The sequence below is a fragment of the Piliocolobus tephrosceles genome, chromosome 2 (assembly GCF_002776525.5).
Source record: "Piliocolobus tephrosceles isolate RC106 chromosome 2, ASM277652v3, whole genome shotgun sequence".
Classification (NCBI taxonomy): domain Eukaryota; kingdom Metazoa; phylum Chordata; class Mammalia; order Primates; family Cercopithecidae; genus Piliocolobus; species Piliocolobus tephrosceles.
The window spans coordinates 84,467,154-84,485,329 of NC_045435.1; the positions used below are offsets into that span (position 1 = coordinate 84,467,154).

The 18,176-nt window shown below is 47.4% G+C and overlaps 1 protein-coding gene across 7 annotated transcripts in view; it reads left to right on the plus strand.

Moving 5' to 3' along the window:
* Nucleotides 1-18,176, plus strand: part of POC1A (POC1 centriolar protein A) — an 81,173-nt gene that overhangs the window by 42,712 nt on the left and 20,285 nt on the right. For 5 of the 7 annotated variants that reach the window (XM_023195564.3, XM_023195563.2, XM_023195562.3 and 2 more), the window contains one exon: nucleotides 17,026-17,169. The exons of the other annotated variants lie outside the window; for them this stretch is intronic. In XM_023195564.3, coding sequence (XP_023051332.1) covers nucleotides 17,026-17,169 — 144 coding nt within the window. The remainder of the gene's footprint in view (nucleotides 1-17,025; nucleotides 17,170-18,176) is intronic. 7 annotated transcript variants of the gene reach the window in all.

The following is an 18,176-nucleotide window of genomic DNA, read 5'->3' on the forward strand; positions in this document are numbered from 1 at the left end:
TTTCTAACAGATTTCTAGGTGATACTGATGCTGCTGATCCAGGAACTCACTTGGAGAACCACTGGTCTTTTGGAAAACAGTCTAGCCTATTGTGACCATGGCATCCTGGGCAAGGGAATTAGGGGAAGAAGAAAGTCTCTTTATCTTCGAAGTTTCTATGACTCGTCATGGGTACAGCTTGGGAGAGGCAATCAGAAAATCAGTGTCCCTCGCAGCCCACTGTAGTCTGCTGCTTTCCAGAAGAGGAAAAGGGTATGACCTTGGTTCTTTTTTGTGTGTTTGTTTGTTTTTGTTTTTGTTTTTTTGAAACAGACTCTTGCTCTGTCACTCAGGCTAGAGTGCAGTGGCGTGATCTTGGCTCACTGCAACCTCCACCTCTGGGGTTCAAACAATTCTCGTGCCTCAGCCTCACGAGTAGCTGGGATTACAGGCATGCACCACCACACCCGGCTAATTTTTTGTATTTTTTTAGTAGAGATGGGGTTTCGCCATGTTGGCCAGCTGGTCTTGAACTCTTGACCTCAGGTGATCCACCCACCTTGGCCTCCCAAAGTGCAGGGATTACGGGTGTGAGTCACCACGCCCACCCAACTTTGGTTCTAATCTCAGTGCACTGTTTAAAGGAAGCCCAGCCAGGCCTGGTGGCATGCACCTGTAGTCCCAGCTATTCAGGGCTGAGGCGAGAGAATTGCATGAGCCCAGGAGTTCCAGGCTATAGTGAACTATGATTGCACCCCTGCACTTCAGCCTGGGTGACAGCGTGAGACCCTTTCTCAAAAAGAAAGAAAGCAAGAAAGAAAGCCCAGTGCTGCCCTGTAGGCCTTTTAAACCCAAAGGCACCTACCAAGGCTCTGTTTACAACCAGACAGGCAGGCATGTGGTTTTATTACCAGCTGAGGACATCAGTATTAAGGAAGATGGGACTCGCTGTGGCTCTGCTGTGAGCCTCTGCCAGGCCTGTTGTTCTGTCCCAGCTCCTGTCCTGCCCCTTAGTACTCCTGCCATTAGTCCAGTCACCTAGTCTTGGATCTGTGTTCTCCAGGCCACCTGTCTCCTGGGTTATCCTTGGTGTCTCCCCTGCTGTCTTGGTGTCCTGTCTCCCACTTCTCACCCTGCAGATGTGGATGCCTAGGCCAGCTCCCATCCTCCAGACAGCCTGCTAGGCTTTAGGGAAGCAGATGGGTGAGAGTCTCTGAGCCAGAGGTGACTTGGGTGTATATGGCTTAACATTTGAACCCCAGATTAAGGTCTTATTTGCAGAGCCTTCTTTTTTTTTTTTTTTTTTTTTTGAGACGGAGTCTCGCCTTTCTTGCCTAGGCTGGAATGCAATGGTGTGATCTCGGCTTACTGTAACCTCTGCCTTCTGGTTCAGGAGATTCTTCTGCTGAGGCTCAGCCTCCCGAGTAGCTGGGATTACAGGCGCCTACACCCAGCTAATTTTTGTACTTTTACTAGAGACAGGGTTTCACCATGTTGGCCAGGCTTGTCACGAACTCCTGACCTCTGGTGATCTGCCTGCCTTGGCCTCCCAAAGTGTCGGTATTACAGGTGTGAGCCACTGCACCCGGCCTGCAGAGCCTCTTGAAGAGGTGCCTCCAGGTAGCAAGAGCAGAGACAAGCCCTGAAACAGCGATTAGGTTAGAGGTGGCAAGGTTGGAGTGGAAGCCAGAACTCCCTTCTCTGAACTGCCCCCTTAAGGGGCTGATGGTGTTTCCTGTCACTAGAAAAATTCCCATTCTAAAAGGAAGTAGGTTCCTCTCCAGAGGAGAGTTGCGTGATGCTGAGGATGGAAGGTTTATTTAATGACTTAACCAATGGGAGGTGTGTTCTCAGACATCTAGGGAAAAGCATATTAAGACAATCACAGTACCAGGAAGACAGAGCAGCCTGACTCAGGAATCCAGACAAAGGCTAGAGGCCCTTGGGTCCAGCTCTGCATGCATCAGTACACATTTGGCACATAAACCCAGGCACACACACTCCTTTGAGAGCTTCATTATCTCTTTCAAGAGTTCCAGAACTGTTTGGGGTTTTCCTTTTCCCCTGGCAACCAAAGCTTGGGCTCGGGGTCATTGGAGATTCCACATGTGCGTGTGGGGAAATGAACCTGAGTCACAGGACAGAAAGTGGAGTCTCAACAGTGATGCTTTCCTACAAGGCACACATGGTCCTAGGCAGAGCCAGGCTGCATGCCTCGAAGGACCTTTTGCTTCACACACTGGGGCCACTGCTATGACACTGGCGTTTTGCCGATGGTGATGACAGGCAATCTAGAGCCCCATCATCACCTCTCCACAGGAGAGCCTACAGAGGCTACAAGAAGAGTCTTGTAACAATTGTTTGCTGCAAAGCAGAGAGGGTGGACAAGAACTGAGGGCTTTGGCATTTAAGGATCTTTCTTCCCTTTTATTTTGTTCTTTTTGTTTTCATTCTATTTTTTTTTTTTTTTTTTTTGAGATTGAATCTGGATTTTTCCTCTTTTCCCCCGGCCGGAGTGCAGTGGCCAGATCTCAGCTCGCTGCAAGCTCCGCCTCCCGGGTTCACGCCATTCTTCTGCCTCAGCCTCCTGAGTAGCTGGGACTACAGGCGCCCGCCACCTTGCCCGGCTAGTTTTTTGTATTTTTTAGTAGAGACAGGGTTTCACCATGTTAGCCAGGATGGTCTCGATCTCCTGACCTCGTGATCTGCCCGTCTCGGCCTCCCAAAGTGCTGGGATTATAGGCTTGTGCCACCGCGCCCGGCCTCATTCTATTTTTTTAAGCTCCGACACCTGACCATGAAATAAATGAGCCACAGGTAGAAGTAAGCCTGTCGCTGAAGTCTGACTGTGATTCTTGGGGCCACCATTCACTGCTCCTAGTGGGGTTGCACTCATCCTTTTAGTCTCTTTCCAGATGGCACCTCCTCCATGCAGCCTTCGTTGGCAGGCCGGCAGCTGGTGAGTTCTTCCTGCTGCACCTGCCTGGAGCACTCTCCTGCCTGGAGCAGTCTTCGTCTCCTGTTGTCTGTTATTTCCAGACCTAACTTGTCTCCCTGGAGGGCTGGGGCCTTGCTCTTGCCATAGTGCCCAGTATGTGTCTGGCACATAAAAAATGCTCAGGAAGTCAAAGCATTCTCACGTCTGTGGGCAGCATAAGTTGAGTGTGTGAGGCTAGAAGCGGGCTGTCTTTCTTTTGGCATTTTTGATGGTCTCAGACTAAAAGAAGGAAGCTGCCTTCTGGCCTTATTTGTCAGTTTCGGGGGGGCAGATGACATGGGGTGGTGTGGGCAGTGGCGGGGCAACAGAGGGTGGTAGAGTCTACATGCCTAGACTAGAAGTTTCAGAACTACTTTTCATTTTAAATGGAAAAAAATTCCTTTGTGGTTTATATTTTCCAGATTGGACAGCAGCATTGCCATGTGGTGTAAGGGTGTTGGATAGTGCTTGTGTTTATGTTCTTATTGGTTACCATGGAAAAAAAAATCAGAATAGATGGTTTCCATGGAGATTATCTTACAATTAGTTTCTTTGAAGGTCCGGACATTGCTGCAGGATTCGCTGAGTACTCGTTGCCATCAGGGGCTTTCTCTGTGGCAGTGCCAAAGGCTGGTCAGAACGTTCCGTGGACTTAGACAAAGTCATCTGCCTCCCATGCTTGCAAATCCCAGGACGCCAGAATGGGAGTGATCCTGTGGCTGAGCTTCCTCTTGGAGTCCTGCTCGCCTGGCCTCAGCTCCATAGCTCCTTTCGGTCACCAGGAAGTTTTTTTTTTTTTTTTTTTTTTTTTAATTAAACAAAACAAAACAAAACAGAAAAATCTTTGTATTGTGGAAATTTCAAGCTAGCACAAAAGATAGAAGAATGTAACAAACCCCATGTACCGCTCACCTAGCTTCAACATTCTGCTAATCTCATTTCATCTGTTTCCCCCACATTTTAAAGAAGAGTTTGAGTAGTTTTAAAAATCCCAGATATGTCATTTTTTACTCCAAATAAGGCCATTTCTTGGTTATATAATAGCAGTGCTCTTATCACATCCGATGAAATTAATAGTTCCTTCATATCAAATATCTAGTCCACATTCACGTTTTCCCACATTGTGTCATTGTTCAAATAAGGATGCGGGAAGCTTTGAGAAAAACCCGTGTTCTCTGCTCCCCCTTCCCCCACCCATGGTTCTGGTAGATGGAGTAGCTGAGGGGGCTTTGGCCTGAAACTGTCTTGGGCTTGGGGAAGAGGGTGCGTCTGGGCTCACACCACTCTCCTGATGTCCTCCAGGAGAGTTTGGTACTGTGAGCTTCTTGCTCCTTCCTGGAGGTGGGTCGGGCACAGGTGGGCCAGCTACTGCCAGCTATCTTGGGGCAGGCATCCACTGGGGGGCACTGGCTGTCTTTGAAGCCTGCAGGGGGAGGGAAGGGAAGAGGTGATGTAACCTTGGTTCATAACAGCTGTCTGCAACTTCATTTTCCAGGAAAGGAGAGGCTGTTTGACCCATGGGACACTGCCTCCTGCAACTCCTCCCTGGGAATTGTGGGGCTGCTGGTGGAGGGCTCTGGCTGATCTGAGGGCTGCTGCTTCTGCGGGTTGGGCAGAGCCAGTCCTGTTTATCTGTCTTGGCAGGCTTTGCTAGTGTCCTGTGATGCTGCACAAAGTATGAATTACGGAGCTTGGGAGTGATGCCTGGGGTGTGGTCGGTGGCTCTAACACTCTCCATTGAACTAAGTGCAAGGAGAGTTTAAAATAGCCAGCCTTTGTTCCGAGGTTTTAAAAATTCAACTCCAGTAGTTACAATGAGCTGTCTTCAAGTGGATCTATAAATAAACCGCTACTGTTCCTCTTTGTCACTGAGAGCTGCGGCGTCTCCCAGAGATGTCGGCTCTGCCGCTCGTCTTCATTAGATGCCTCATCTGTGGGGCAGCTGCAAGCGGAGCTGACACACAGAGTTTGTAATGACAGCAACACATTCCCTTTCAAAAATCCACAGTCCCCAAAAATTAACTACACAGGAAAGATAGTAACTTTGCATTGGAGAAACCTGGCAGAGAGGTCAGTGTCACCACTGATCAAGGTCAACATTCCCTGTAATAAGCCCTTCCACATGAACCCTGTGGCACCATGCACATCACTTTTCTGGTGGTGTCCAACATTTATAACCTGAGTCTAATGATAAAACCCAAGTCAAGGAACATTTGATAAAGTAACTGATCAACATTCTTCAGAATGTCAAGGTCATGAAAGACAAGGGAGGACTGAGGAACTGACACAGATGGGAGGAGGCTAAATACGTAATAAATGCATTGCTAGGATTCTGGAACATCAGGATCTAAGGACATTAGTAGAAAAACTGGTGAAGTTCAAATGGGGTCCCTATTTTGGTTAATGGTATTGTCACAGTGTTAGTTTCCTGGTCTGATCATTGTCCTATAGTTATATAAGACATTAACACTGGCAGAGGGATATATGGAAATTCTCTGTACTATTTTTTGCAACTTTTCTCCAATTCTAAAATTAGTTCAAACCAGTTTAATATAAAAAAAATCTACAGTCAGCACTTGGGCTTTATTGGAATCCTTGATCTCCTTCCCATGGTACCTCAGTTCAAGTGTGTGCTGTGGGAGGATAGGCATTTCTGTCTCCAGGTAGGGGTAGGTAACCCTAAGATAGTCAGCACCAGCTCGTAGTGAGCCCTTGGGAGTGTTTGTGGAGCTGAACTGAACCAGAGCCGCCCTCAAGGGAGCACAAGTGTGTTGAGAGGGAATGCTCCCACACAGGTGTTGGGCAAGGTGGGTTGCCTGCTTGCCTATGTGGTGGTTTCTGAGGATGCTCCAGAGGTGCATCTGCTCCAGGAACTCCAGAACAGACTCAGCAGGGGTGTGGGCCTGGCCCAGGATGGACCTGCTTCTTCCTGAGGCTTCCCAGCCTCCACCATGCAGCCCTGCCCCTCCTCTGTGTTCCTAAACCCGGCTCCACCTCGCTGCCCCCCACCCTCATGTGCATTTCTCACTGTAACAAGTGTGATGACCTGGAGGGCTCCAGCCCCTAAAGGCTGGGGTTGTTTTCCAGGCCCCTCTGAACCCCTCCAGGGAAGGAACCGCACTGTGCCAAGGCATGTTCTTGCTGCTTCCTCACAGTCTCTACCGGTTTGAAGTCACTTAGCCGTCACCTCCCTGATTCATCTCACTCTCTTCTCCCCAGTTTCCCTCACCTGTGTGTGTCACTTCAGTAAGATAGACCTCCCAGATCAACTTCCTTCTGGAGGCATGTTGGACACCAAATAACTTGCCATTTCTTGCCTATCAAGGCAATCCTTGCACTATTTTGAAGAATCACCCCTTTGTGTGGGGGAAAATTCTTGGAAATGCTTGCAGAGCATTCCAGTGCTTGCTGGGGAGTCAACAGATTGATGGGGATCAAGCCCAGGGGTGGCCGTCACAGCCCCGGGGCAGCTCCTCCGTCTTGCCATGGGTCTGGATGAGGAGAATGGAGTCTTGGTTTGTGCATACAGCATCTCCTACATGCCCAAGGCCTGTGAGCAACACGGGTGAAATAGGGTGACGGGCACCTGTGATCCCTGCCTCAAAGGGACCACTTTCTGAGAGGGGACTGTGAGATGGCCTGTGGTCCTGGGAACCAGGTGGTCCTGGTTCCGTGTGTGACAAGGCCTGGAATCCAGGGGTTGGTCAGGCATGCAGATTCCCCATCCTTCATTTTAGACCCACCCTTCAACCCCTTTACGATTTTTATTTTATTTATTTATTTAGAAATAGGATCTCTCACAATGTCACCCAGACTGGATTATAGCTCAGTGCAGCCTCCAACTCCTGGACTCAAGCAATCCTCCCACCTCAGCCTCATGAGTAGCTGGCACTACAGGCGCATGCCATCACACCTGGCCCCTTCACAAGTTTTAGTCCAAAGGACACCATGTTGGTTTCCCATCGGCAGGGGCCTGAGGTCAAGGGGTGGCTCCGAGGCCTGACTGTGATCTGTAGTTGTGGAACATCTGATTTGGTTTGGAGGTTGCTGTGTGGACCTCCAGGCCCCATGTCTCTGAACATTTATTTTTTTTTCTGCAAGCTCCGCCTCCTGAGTTCACGCCATTCTCCTGCCTCAGCCTCCCAAGTAGCTGGGACTACAGGCACCCACCACCACGCCCAGCTACTTTTTTGTATTTTTAGTAGAGACGGGGTTTCACTGTGTTAGCCAGGATGGTCTCTATCTCCTGACCTCATGACCCACCTGCCTCAGCCTCCCAAAGTGCTAGGATTACAGGCATGAGCCACCACTCCCGGCCTAAACTTTCAGAAATGACCCAGCACCTGCCCTACTCACAGTCTGGCATAGGGCAGGTGAAAAGGCACCTTGCATGTTCATAGCCCCTAGATGAAAGCCAGCGGTGGGGCCAAACCCCACCCTCACGCTCAGGCTGCCTGGAGGCAGGACTGGCAGGACGGCCAAAAGTTAGATGGTTTTAGGAAACCAGAATTTCCCTTGGGTTCAGGGCTATGTTTGGAATCAGAAGTTTCTTCTCCTGTTGGATTCTAGGCCAGAACCCTAAATTACAGGGCAAATAAGACTGTAGTGTATCTAGTCTGCAGATATGTGTGGTGAATTCAGTATAGGCTGCTTTTGAGCTTTAATTTGAGAAAACACCTGTGCCTTTCCCCTTGAGAAGATGGATATAAGGCTGAATCCAAGTGAGCTCAGTGTGTTCCCTGCTTCCCTCCCTAGGGGCAGGTTTAGCAAACATGGAGGTAGACAGACATGGATGCCTGTCAACTTTTCATGAAGGCAAATTGTCAAAGACTTGAGGCCAGGACTAAGAAACATCTGTGTCTGTGAGTCTCCTTCTCCACACTTAGCAGGCTATACAGTGAACAGTTCAATCAAAGATTCAGTTGAAAAGATTTAATCATAGGGGTGTGTTTGTGTCCATTTCTTCCAGTTTTGCACAGGGCAGCCCTGCTTTGGAAATGTAGTGACGTGCCTTGGTTTTCAGTGAGCAGTGGCCAGACATGCTGTTCACCTGGGTCTGTACAGGAAGGGTGAGTGAGATAGCCCAGCTCTTGGCCCTAGGTTACCTTCTCCCCTCTCTTGCCTAGAATCAAGCTTTGGACCAGTTCCTGGACGCTTTTGTTTATTACAGAGTTTCAGTTTCAGGAGTAGACTGGGCAAAGGGCATGGTCCAGTGTTAGAAATTTTAAAAAAGTAGAAAGTTCCACCTTGAGCAGGTATTAAGAATTGTCCATTTCACCCCCCCAAGAGGGGTGTGTTTCATCTCTGCTCAAGCTCCAGCCTACTGACCAGGTATGTGCAGACCTTGCTCCTGACTGCCAAGCTGTGTACAGACTCCTAAGCAACGGAGGCCTGACACTCCATGGACTGCGTGTCTGCTGCTTGGGAAACCCTGCCTGGGAATCTCTGCTGCTCTCTTGAATTCCAGTGGGAAACTGGGGCTTTGGAAATTGAACTGCACTGAGTTATGACTCTGGCTCTGCATTTGGAAACTGTAATTCCCAGACTGATGGTGGACCTTGTGGGCCTCACCTGGGGTCTTCCGCCTTGGGTTTGGCCCATTGGTAATGGCCAGTGGAGAGCTGGTGATTTTCACCTTGAGTGCAGAGTGGCAGTGATGGGTGGTGTCAGCTGTGTCCTGTGATGGGTAGGTTGGTCCCCTAAGGACATTTCAGTTGTAACCACATGTTTTTTGTTTTTAGTTGGGCTTTATAATTTACAAATAGTAACATTCACCATTTTAGAAAGCAAACAGTTCTCTGAGTGTTGACAGATACAGTCATGTAACCACTACCACAATCAAGATATAGAATCTTTCCATCATCCCAAAATGTTCTCTTTTGCCTCTCTGTAGTCAATCTACTCACTCTGCCCCCAGCCCCAGGCAATCATTAATCTGCTTTCTGTCACTATAGATTAGTTTATATTTTTTAGAATATGATATAAATGAAATTATACAGTTATATATTCTTTTTGGTCTGGTTTCTTTCACTCAGTCTAATTATTTTGAGATTGACCCACATGGTTGTATGTATCCATAGTTCATTCCTTTTTATTTCATCAAATGGATATACCACAATTTTGTTTTGTTGGTGAGCATTTGGGCTGTTTGCAATTTTTGGCTATTATAAATAAAGCTACCATGAACGTTCATGTACGTATTTTTCTATGGAAATATGCTTCCATTTTTTTGGGTAAATACGTAGGCTTGGAATGGCTGGGGCATATAATAGGTGTATGTTTAGCCTTTTAATAACTGTCAAACTTTTCAAAATGGTTATGCCGTCTTACATTCATGCCAGCAGTATGTGAGAGTTCAAGTTACTCCACCTCCCTTCCAACACTTGGCGTGATCAGTTTTTTTTTTTCCTTTAGGCTATTCTAATAGGCATAGAGCTGTATGTCACTGTGGTTTTAACTTCCATTATCCTAATGATTAATGATGTAGAACACCTTTTTTTTTTTTTTTTTTTGAGACGGAGTTTCACTCTTGTTGCCCAGGCTGGAGTGCAATGGCACGATCTCGGCTCACCACAACCTCCGCCTCCCAGGTTCAAGCCATTCTCCTGCCTCAGCTCTGGAGTAGCTGGAATTACAGGCATGCGCCACCACACCCAGCTAATTTTGTATTTTTAGTAGACACGGGGTTTCTCCATGTTGGTCAGACTGGTCTCAAACTCCGGACCTCAGGTGATCCGCCCGCCTCGGCCTCCCAAAGTGCTGGGATTACAGGCATGAGCCACCACGCCTGGCCGAGCATCCTTTTTAACAGTGTCTTTCAAAGAGCAGAAGTTTTGGCCGGGTGCGGTGGCTCAGGAGACCATCCTGGCTAACACAGTGAAACTCTGTCTCTACTAAAAATACAAAAAAATTAGCTGGGCGTGGTGGTGGGCACCTGTAGTCCCAGCTACTTGGGAGGCTGAGGCAGGAGAATGGCGTGAACCAGGGAGGCGGAGCTTGCAGTGAGCCGAGATCGCGCCACTGCACTCCAGCCTGGGTACAGAGCAAGACTCTATCAAAAAAAAAAAAAAAAAGAGCAGAAGTTTTGAATTTTGAAGAAGTTCCTTTTACCAATTTTTTCTTTTATGGATCATACTTCAGCTCTCATATCTAAGGAATATGCCTAACCCAAGGTCACAGAGATCTTCTGTTTTACAGGAAAAATGTATATTAGTTTTTTAGTTTTAGGTTTTGTTTTTTGTTTTTTATTTTTTTTGAGATGAAGTCTTACTTTGTTGCCCAGGCTGGAGTGTGTTGGCACAATCTCAACTCACTACAACCTCTGCCTCCCGTGTTCAAGCGATTCCCCTGCCTCAGCCTCCCTAGTAGCTGGTATTACAGGTGCCCGCCACCACACCTGGCTGGTCTCTACTAAAATTTTTGCATTTTAGTTGAGATGTGGTTTTGCCGTGTTGGCCAGGCTGGTCTCGAACTCCTGACCTCAGATGATCCACCTGCCTTAGCCTCCCAAAGTGCTGGGATTACAGGCATGAGCCACTACACCCGGCCTTATAGTTTTAGGTTTTACATTTAGTTCTATGATCCATTTTGAATTAGTTTTTGTATGTGGTGCAAGGTATGTACCGAAGTTCATTTTTTTGCACTTGGATACCCAATTGTTTAATCAACTTTGGAAATACTAACTTTTCTGTACTAAGTTGTTTGTGCACCTTTGTTAAAAATTAATTGGCCAGATACTGGTCTAGAGTTTCTGGATTCTCTTTGTTCTACTAATCTATGTGTCTATCCTTTTACCAATACCACAGTGTCTTGGTTAATATAGTTTTAGACTAAGTCTTGAAATCATGTAGTGTGATTCCTCTAACTTTATTCTTTTTTTCAAAATTGTTTTGGCTCTTCTAGTTCTTTTGCCTTTCCATGTAAATTTCAGAATCAACTTCTTGATGCCTAAAGGTGATTTGGGAGGAAATTGACATATTTACAACATTGAGCCTTTAATACATGAACACGGTGTATCTCTTCATTGGTATAGGTCTTCAGTTTTTCTCATTAGTGTTTTGTAGTTTTCAACATACACATTTTGCACATATGTTGTTAGATTTATACTTAAGCATTTTGTAGTGTGTTGAATGGGAGCCTCCCTGAAAGATATGTCTACATCCTAACCCCCAGAAACTGTGAAGATGACTTTACTTGGGGGAAAAGATCTTTGTGGATGTAATTAAGAATCTCAAGATGAGATCATCTTGGATTGGTGGTCCTAAATTGAATGACAAGTGTCCTTAGAAGAGCCACACAGAAGAGAGACACACAGAGAAAGGAGAAGAATGCCATGTGAAGAAAGAGGCAGAGATTGGAGTTATGTAGCCATAAGTCAAGGAATTATGGAGTCACCAGAAACTGAGAGAGGGAAGGAAGCATTCTCCCTTCGTGCCTCCAGAGAAAATGTGGCCCTGCCTTGATTCAGACTTCCAGAACTGTGAGAGAATTGATTTATATTCTTTTATGCCATCAAATGTGACAATTTGTTACAGTAGCCCTAGGAAACTATTAATAATATATACTTCATGTTGTTTTGGTGTTATTGAAAAGTTAATGGCCAAGAATTTTCAAAAAATAATGAAAGACATCAAACCATAGTTCCAAGAAGCTCAGAGAAGCAACAAACAAGCTGGAGAAAAAACAAAACAAAACAAAATCCTAGATGAGTTATGTTCAAAGTTCTAAAAACCAAGGATTAAAAAAGAAATCTTGAAGGTAGCCAGAGGAAAAAAAAACATATATACAGTGGATCAAATGTAAGAATTATGAAGAATTCTCATGAAACTATACAAACTGAAAGAGTAACATCTTTAAAGTTTGAAGGAAAAACTGCCAACCCAATATTTGTACTCAGCAAAAATATTTTAGAAATGATGGGGAAGTAAAGACCTTTTTTCCCCCTAGACAAACCAAAGCTGACAATTTTTTAACCAGCAAATTTGTATTTATAAGAAATATCTAATTTCTCTCTCTTTTCCTTCTGGGATTCCAATTGTCCATGTGTTAGAGACAATATTGTCCTGTAGCTTATGGAAGCTCTGTTCTGTTCTATCCCTCTGTGTTTCAGTTTGAGGAATTGATCTATCTTTAAGATCACTAATTTATTTTCCCATTGAGCCCATTATAGCCATACTTCTCTGTTACTGGGTTTCTTATTTCTGTTGTTTCCATTCAACTCTTTCTTATAATTTCTGCCTTTCTGCTGAAATTCTCCATTTGATCACGTGTGTTGTTCAGTAGAGCCTTTACCATATTAATCATAATTATTTTAAATTTTGTATCTCGTAGTTTCAACATCTAGGTCATCTGAGTCTGCTTCTACTGATTGCTTTGTCTCTTGACGGTGGGGTTTTCTTTCTGCCTGCCTTTTTGTGTCTCATAATTTTCTATTAAATGCCAGGCATCATGTTTAGGACAGTAAAGACTGAGGTAAATAGTTTTATCAGGAGTTGAGCTTAGTTTGTGTTACCTAACGTACCTAGGTTGAGGTCTGGGTGATAGAGGATTTTCTCAATCATTTTCCTCACTCTCACCTTTCAGCCAGCCCTGTGGTCTTGCCTCTCAGAGGGGCATGCTTTTTTCCATGCTCTTGGCCCTCCTCCCTAGATAGGCTGCTGTTGCTTGGTGCTTGCTATTTTTTTGTTTTGTTTTGTTTTGTTTTTGTTTTTGTGGGGGTTGGGGGTGGGCTCTGTTGTCTTGACCCAGCTTCAGTCTTAGGCAGACCCTGTCTCCCTGAGTCTCAAAAATCAGACATTCTTAGCGGTCCTGCTCCTTCCTCATTGAAAGGAGACCTTGATAATCTCAGCTCAGGATAGTTCCCTGCCTCTCCATCAATGAGGGGTGTTTTTATCTTTGCTTTTTCCTAGTAGCTTTAGGATGCTGTTCTACAGGGGAGAGGTCCTGGCAGGGCTTCATATCTTTCCTTGCTCACTCCCCTCTCCTAGGCCTGCACCTCCAGGAATGGTTTTCTCCCATCTACTGTTCTGCCCCCATTTGTTTGTCATGAAAGCCCAGGGGAGGTCTGTGGAGAAGAACCTGTGCATGGATGCAAGCTCTACTTGTGCCTGTGGCACCTGGGGGTTCTGCACTCTTACCTTAGTCTACACTTGGTCTCCAGCAATTTGTTAAAACTATAACTTACCCACTCGTATGGCACTTGGTGTCTCTTCTCTTCATGCTTTGCCATAGGTGACCCACAGCTGATGCTCACTTTCTGTTTTCCTTGGAAGTATCTGTCTTTCCTTAGATTTCAGGCTACTGGTTGCTCTGTGACTTCAGCTCACTGATTTAAGAGAAGTTATGATTCTTTTAGATTGTCAGTCTTTTTCTTGTTAGGATGGAATTAACACTCTCCCCAGCTTTATATATCCTAGGCAGCAGCTCCTTATCCATACTTGTATCCTGATGGAAGAGTGAGATCATGGTCAATTCAGAGACCTCTCAAGAAGTCAACTCCAGATGGGTTGATTTCTTGTCACAAGGAAGATTAAGCTGTTTCTTTTTGTTTTTAATGAAATGTTATGGTTTGGTTCCTCTTGTCTCTGGGTGGCTGAATATCAGCCACAGATATTTAGGCAATTCCTGCTGTGTGCGAAGTGCTGAGCTCCTGGTGATGTATGAAAGGCAGGCAGCAGAGGAAACAGGAACTGAGGTGGGCAACACTTAACCGACTGTAAGAAACCAGAGTCCCACCCCAGGGTGGCATGAGAGGAGACACCTGCAGGCCCCAAGTGATATTTCCGAAAGTTAGAGCCATCTCTTGAGAGTCACCTTTTTTTGTTTTGGCATTAAGATACTTATATTTGGCAAAAGTGAAATGTTGTTGAATTGATGTATATATATACGGGTATGTGTGTGGGTTAATCTGTGTTGTTATTTTAGTGAGCATTACTTTTTATTTTGAGATGGAGTCTTGCTCTGTTGCCCAGGCTGGAGTGCAGTGACGTGATCTCAGCGCACTGCAACCTCTCCTGGGTTCAAGTGATTCTCCTGCCTCAGCCTCCTGAGTAGCTGGGATCACAGGTGCCCGCCACCATGCCTGGCTAATTTTTGTATTTTTAGTATAGATAGGGTTTCACCATGTTGGCCAGGCTTGAACTCCTGACCTCAAGTGATCCGCCCGCCTTGGCATCCCAAAGTGTTGGGATTACAGGGGTAAGTCACCGTGTCTGGCCTCTTTGTGTTATTTTATTCATGTTATACTTAACTGAGAACCACCAGGCAAAACCCCTAGGACCCTTTGATGTTGAACAGACAAAACGCTGATGTGACTTTTGCATTTAAATGCTGCTTGGGTTATTCTGCCACTGTCATTACTCATGGCTCTGGTATGACTGTCTCTTCCCACTCTTGTGTGTCATTTTCTTATCTCTGCTTTCTTGCTTATTTGCCCAGCTCTCAGGGAAATGCCACAGCTCCAGAGTGCTGGTATGCAGGTGAGTGGCTCCAGAGCTGTGAGGGGCGGGGCTGCTGGCCCTTTGCTACAGTGCAGACAGTGGGGAGATTTCATTACACAGAAATTTTACCTCGGTGGGCTCTGCTCTTTGGGGTGTTGAGTGTTTGTGGAGGGCCTGCTCTGAGTTCAGCTCTGTGCTGGACAATCATTCCAGGGTAGCTGGGTTGAGGAATTAATGCAAAAAGCGTTAGACCCAGGATTCAGAGGCCTCTACAGGGACGTTGGAGAGGACTTGTGCACATGGAAGCCCAGCTACAGTCAATGTCACCTGCCAGAGGCTGTCTCATGCCCAGGAAGAGCCCGAATTTTGGGTTCAGATCCCAATTCTGTTATTTGCTGGGTAACTTAGAACAAGTTACTTAACCTCTTTGAGCCCAAGTGTCCATATCTGAAAAACAAGGTTAATAATGCCTATTGGGAAGGGCCATCATAAGGATGAAGTGAGGTTACATATATTAAGTGAGGTGACATTACATGAGGGCACACAGTGGATGGCAAGTAAACCATGGCAATTGCTGGACTGGTGGCCTATTAAGTGCTGTGATGTTTTCTGATGAGAGTGGGCAAGGAGGCAGGGAAATGGCTCCAGGCAGCCCTAGAGTTTGAGGCTGGTTAGTTTTGGACAGTCATTTTCTGACTGAGCCTTAGTTCTCTTTCTTGTCAAATGGAGACAGCCCATGAAAGTGTGGTATAGGTGGGAAAACATGGTGGCTGCCACAACCCTCTGTTGTAAAGGCCACCTCTCCAGCTTGGAGCGCCGCGGCTGCTGTCTTTAATACTCCCTTGAAGCTGGCTCAACTTTGGCTCATCCAGGACGGTTTCTATTGCTGAAGTCAGTGGTACTCACCCTGCCTCCCTGTAGCGTCCACTGTGCTTCCAGAGGCTGAGCTCAGCACTGTCCGTTTCTGGGCCATTCTACAGAAACTCAGATTTTCCATTCCCTCCTTCCTAGGCAGCCAGCAGCACCAGACTCTGACCCATTCCATGACAATGCTGGCTGTGGGACAGAAGAGTTCCCTGCTCACACCCTTCCTCCAGTGGAGGAGTGTGTGTGTGTCTGCAAGTTAGGGGCTCCTCTGGAAGGAGTGGGCACAGCACTGAACATTTCTTAAGAAAGGCCTGCTGGTAGCTTCAGATAAGCATCTCTCACAGCCCAGCCCTTTGAAGGACTGGCCTAGTCTAGATGAGGAAGTGGAGGCCCAGAGCTGGTCAGTGAGTGTCTGAGTCACCATTCCTCACCACTGCACTCTGCTGTGTCTCCTGACAGAACTGCCTTAGTCTGGGGGCCACTGTAGTAGGCTGAAGTCTATCCTGGCAAGGCTGGTGGACGTCTGAAACTTCCTTTTGGGATGGGCTTCTGGGTAAGCTTTGAGATCTGAAGCACGTTGATTCCTGGAGGACTCAGGATTCCTGAAGAGACCCAGCCCTGATGGCCGAAGTTGTGGAAATGGCCACGGAAGTGGTCGACATGCTGATGATAGGCGTGTGGACATGGTGCTGCTCATGTTCTCAAGAACATCCCTCTGGCTCATGTCTTACATTCAGGTTCTCCTATAGCCACCACGAGGGCCAGCATTTTTCCAAGTTCAAATCAGCATGCCCTTGAAAGTTTGTGATCTATGAGAATAGAATACTTACCTAATAAAGGAAAACATGCAGATAGGGTCCACGTGCTGAACCACATTCCCGTGGGAGCAAGTCCACAGAGGAACTGCAGGCTCTAAGACCAGCCCTGCCCTTGGACACCCATGGCTCCAGCATCCCGCCCACTGAACATGTGCACAGCACTTCCTCGGTCCACAGAAGCCTTTGTGCATAGGACAAGGAGCTGACTTTTCTGAATTTGGGGGCTGAAGGGCTTTAGGCAGAAGCACTAAGCCCCTCACCTCCTGGAGTCCTATCTGAAGCAGCCCAGGAGTGCCTTTCCTGTGGATTCAGATTCCTGCCAGCCATGTGCCAGCCTGGGACATGCACACAGAAATCTTTGTTTTTCCAGGGGATCTGGGCCGGGATGGGGTTGGAACACCCCTCTCCCTGCCACACACACACACACTGCCACCAAGTTCTGGGCCACAGCTCCTTGGGCCTGGGAAAGGCATTTGTGAAGCCTGGCACATCCCCATATTGGGAGGTGGGGAATTAGAGTTCAGCTGACCAGGAAGAGGAGGAACTTCAGGCCCAGGCTGGGCTTTAGCATCTCTGGACTCACCTGGATGCCTGCTGGTGGGTGCCAGCTGCTTGAAGAGATGGGAGGCAGCCAGCCTCCCTGTGGGGCTCCAAGAGCAGGCTGAGGGCACTCACTGACCTACCTGCCCTCCTCCCCAGGCCCCTTTCTGCCTGAACCACGAGATGTTCTGATTCCACTCCTCACTTAAGGCCTCTGCCTGGAAAGGTGTGCATGTGGACCCAGATGTGGGAACGCCGCCACGCTGCTGCTTCTCACTGACGCTTGCAGCTTACCTTCTCAAGTTTGCTGGTGGTTTTCCCTTTCATCTTTTGGAGGGGCTGTTCCTCTCACAGTATTTCTTTAAGCACTGGATAGACTGAGGAACTTTTTTCTTTCTGTCTTTAGCCAGAAGTGGACTTCCCTGGCCCCCCAGGCAGAGGCAGGAGTGTGGAGTCTGTGCAGAGCCAGCCCCAGGAGCCCGTGAGCGTGCCCCAGACACTGACCAGCACGCTGGAGCACATTGTGGGCCAGCTGGATGTCCTCACTCAGGTAGGCTACAGTGTGGGTTCACCCGTCATCTGCACTTGGTCCCGCATTTGGACCCTTTGAAGTTGGACAACAGGTGCTGGATTTTTAAAAACATAATTATAATGGACCTGTTTTCCAGTCCAGATTAATGACATTGCAGAGCCTTCCCGGGGATCCTAGCTCTTGGAGCCATTCAAGCCCTGGCTAGGCCACTAGACTCCAAAATCCCCAATGCTGGGTACTATTGGAGTGTGCTCACCTAGAGCTGGCCTGGGCTGCTGAAGAGCTTTGAAAGAAACACTGTGTTTGTTTATTCCTCCCACTCTTTGCTGGATAGGCACTGCAGGGGCATGCCAGGGAACTGAGTAGTGAGTCAGGGCTTCTGAGAGCCTAGGCTCTGAGTTTGAGCCTAGCCGTTATCCTCTGAGCAACCTTGGGGAAATCCCTTCAGTTCTCCAAGCCCTGGTGTGTTTTTCTGTAAAGTGCTGGTGGTTGTGGGCTCTGCCTGCCACATTCATGATGAGAATTAAGGGAGATGAATCTGGGAAATGTTTGACCCATGCCTGGCCCTAGGTAACTGCTTAATGACTGTTAGTTGTGGTTCTGACCACCCTCATCACTGAGATGGATATGGGCCCCGCCCTTGGGAGCATAGGTCGGCAGCCATAACACAGGCTCGTAGTGTAGCAGTTTCATTAAGCGCAAAATCCCCTGACAAGAGGTGGTGGCCAGCACTAGGGCATGCTTGGCAGGGCCATCCCACCCGAGGGAGAAGAGAGGTCCTGGCTGTCTATGGCTCTGAAGAGGCCATGGGCATGTCCAGGGAATGAGTGAAGCTCCAGGTGGCTGGCATGTGGATATGTGGTGGTGGGGTCGGGGGCAAGGCGGGATTTAGAGGTTCCCCAATTCCTCATCTCCTTGGCTCCTGAGGCCACGCAGGGACTCTGCAGATCCTCCTCTGCCATGCCATCACATGGGTAGAGCGAGGCTGCAGGAGGGACACATGTGGCCCGTGAGGAAAACAGAAA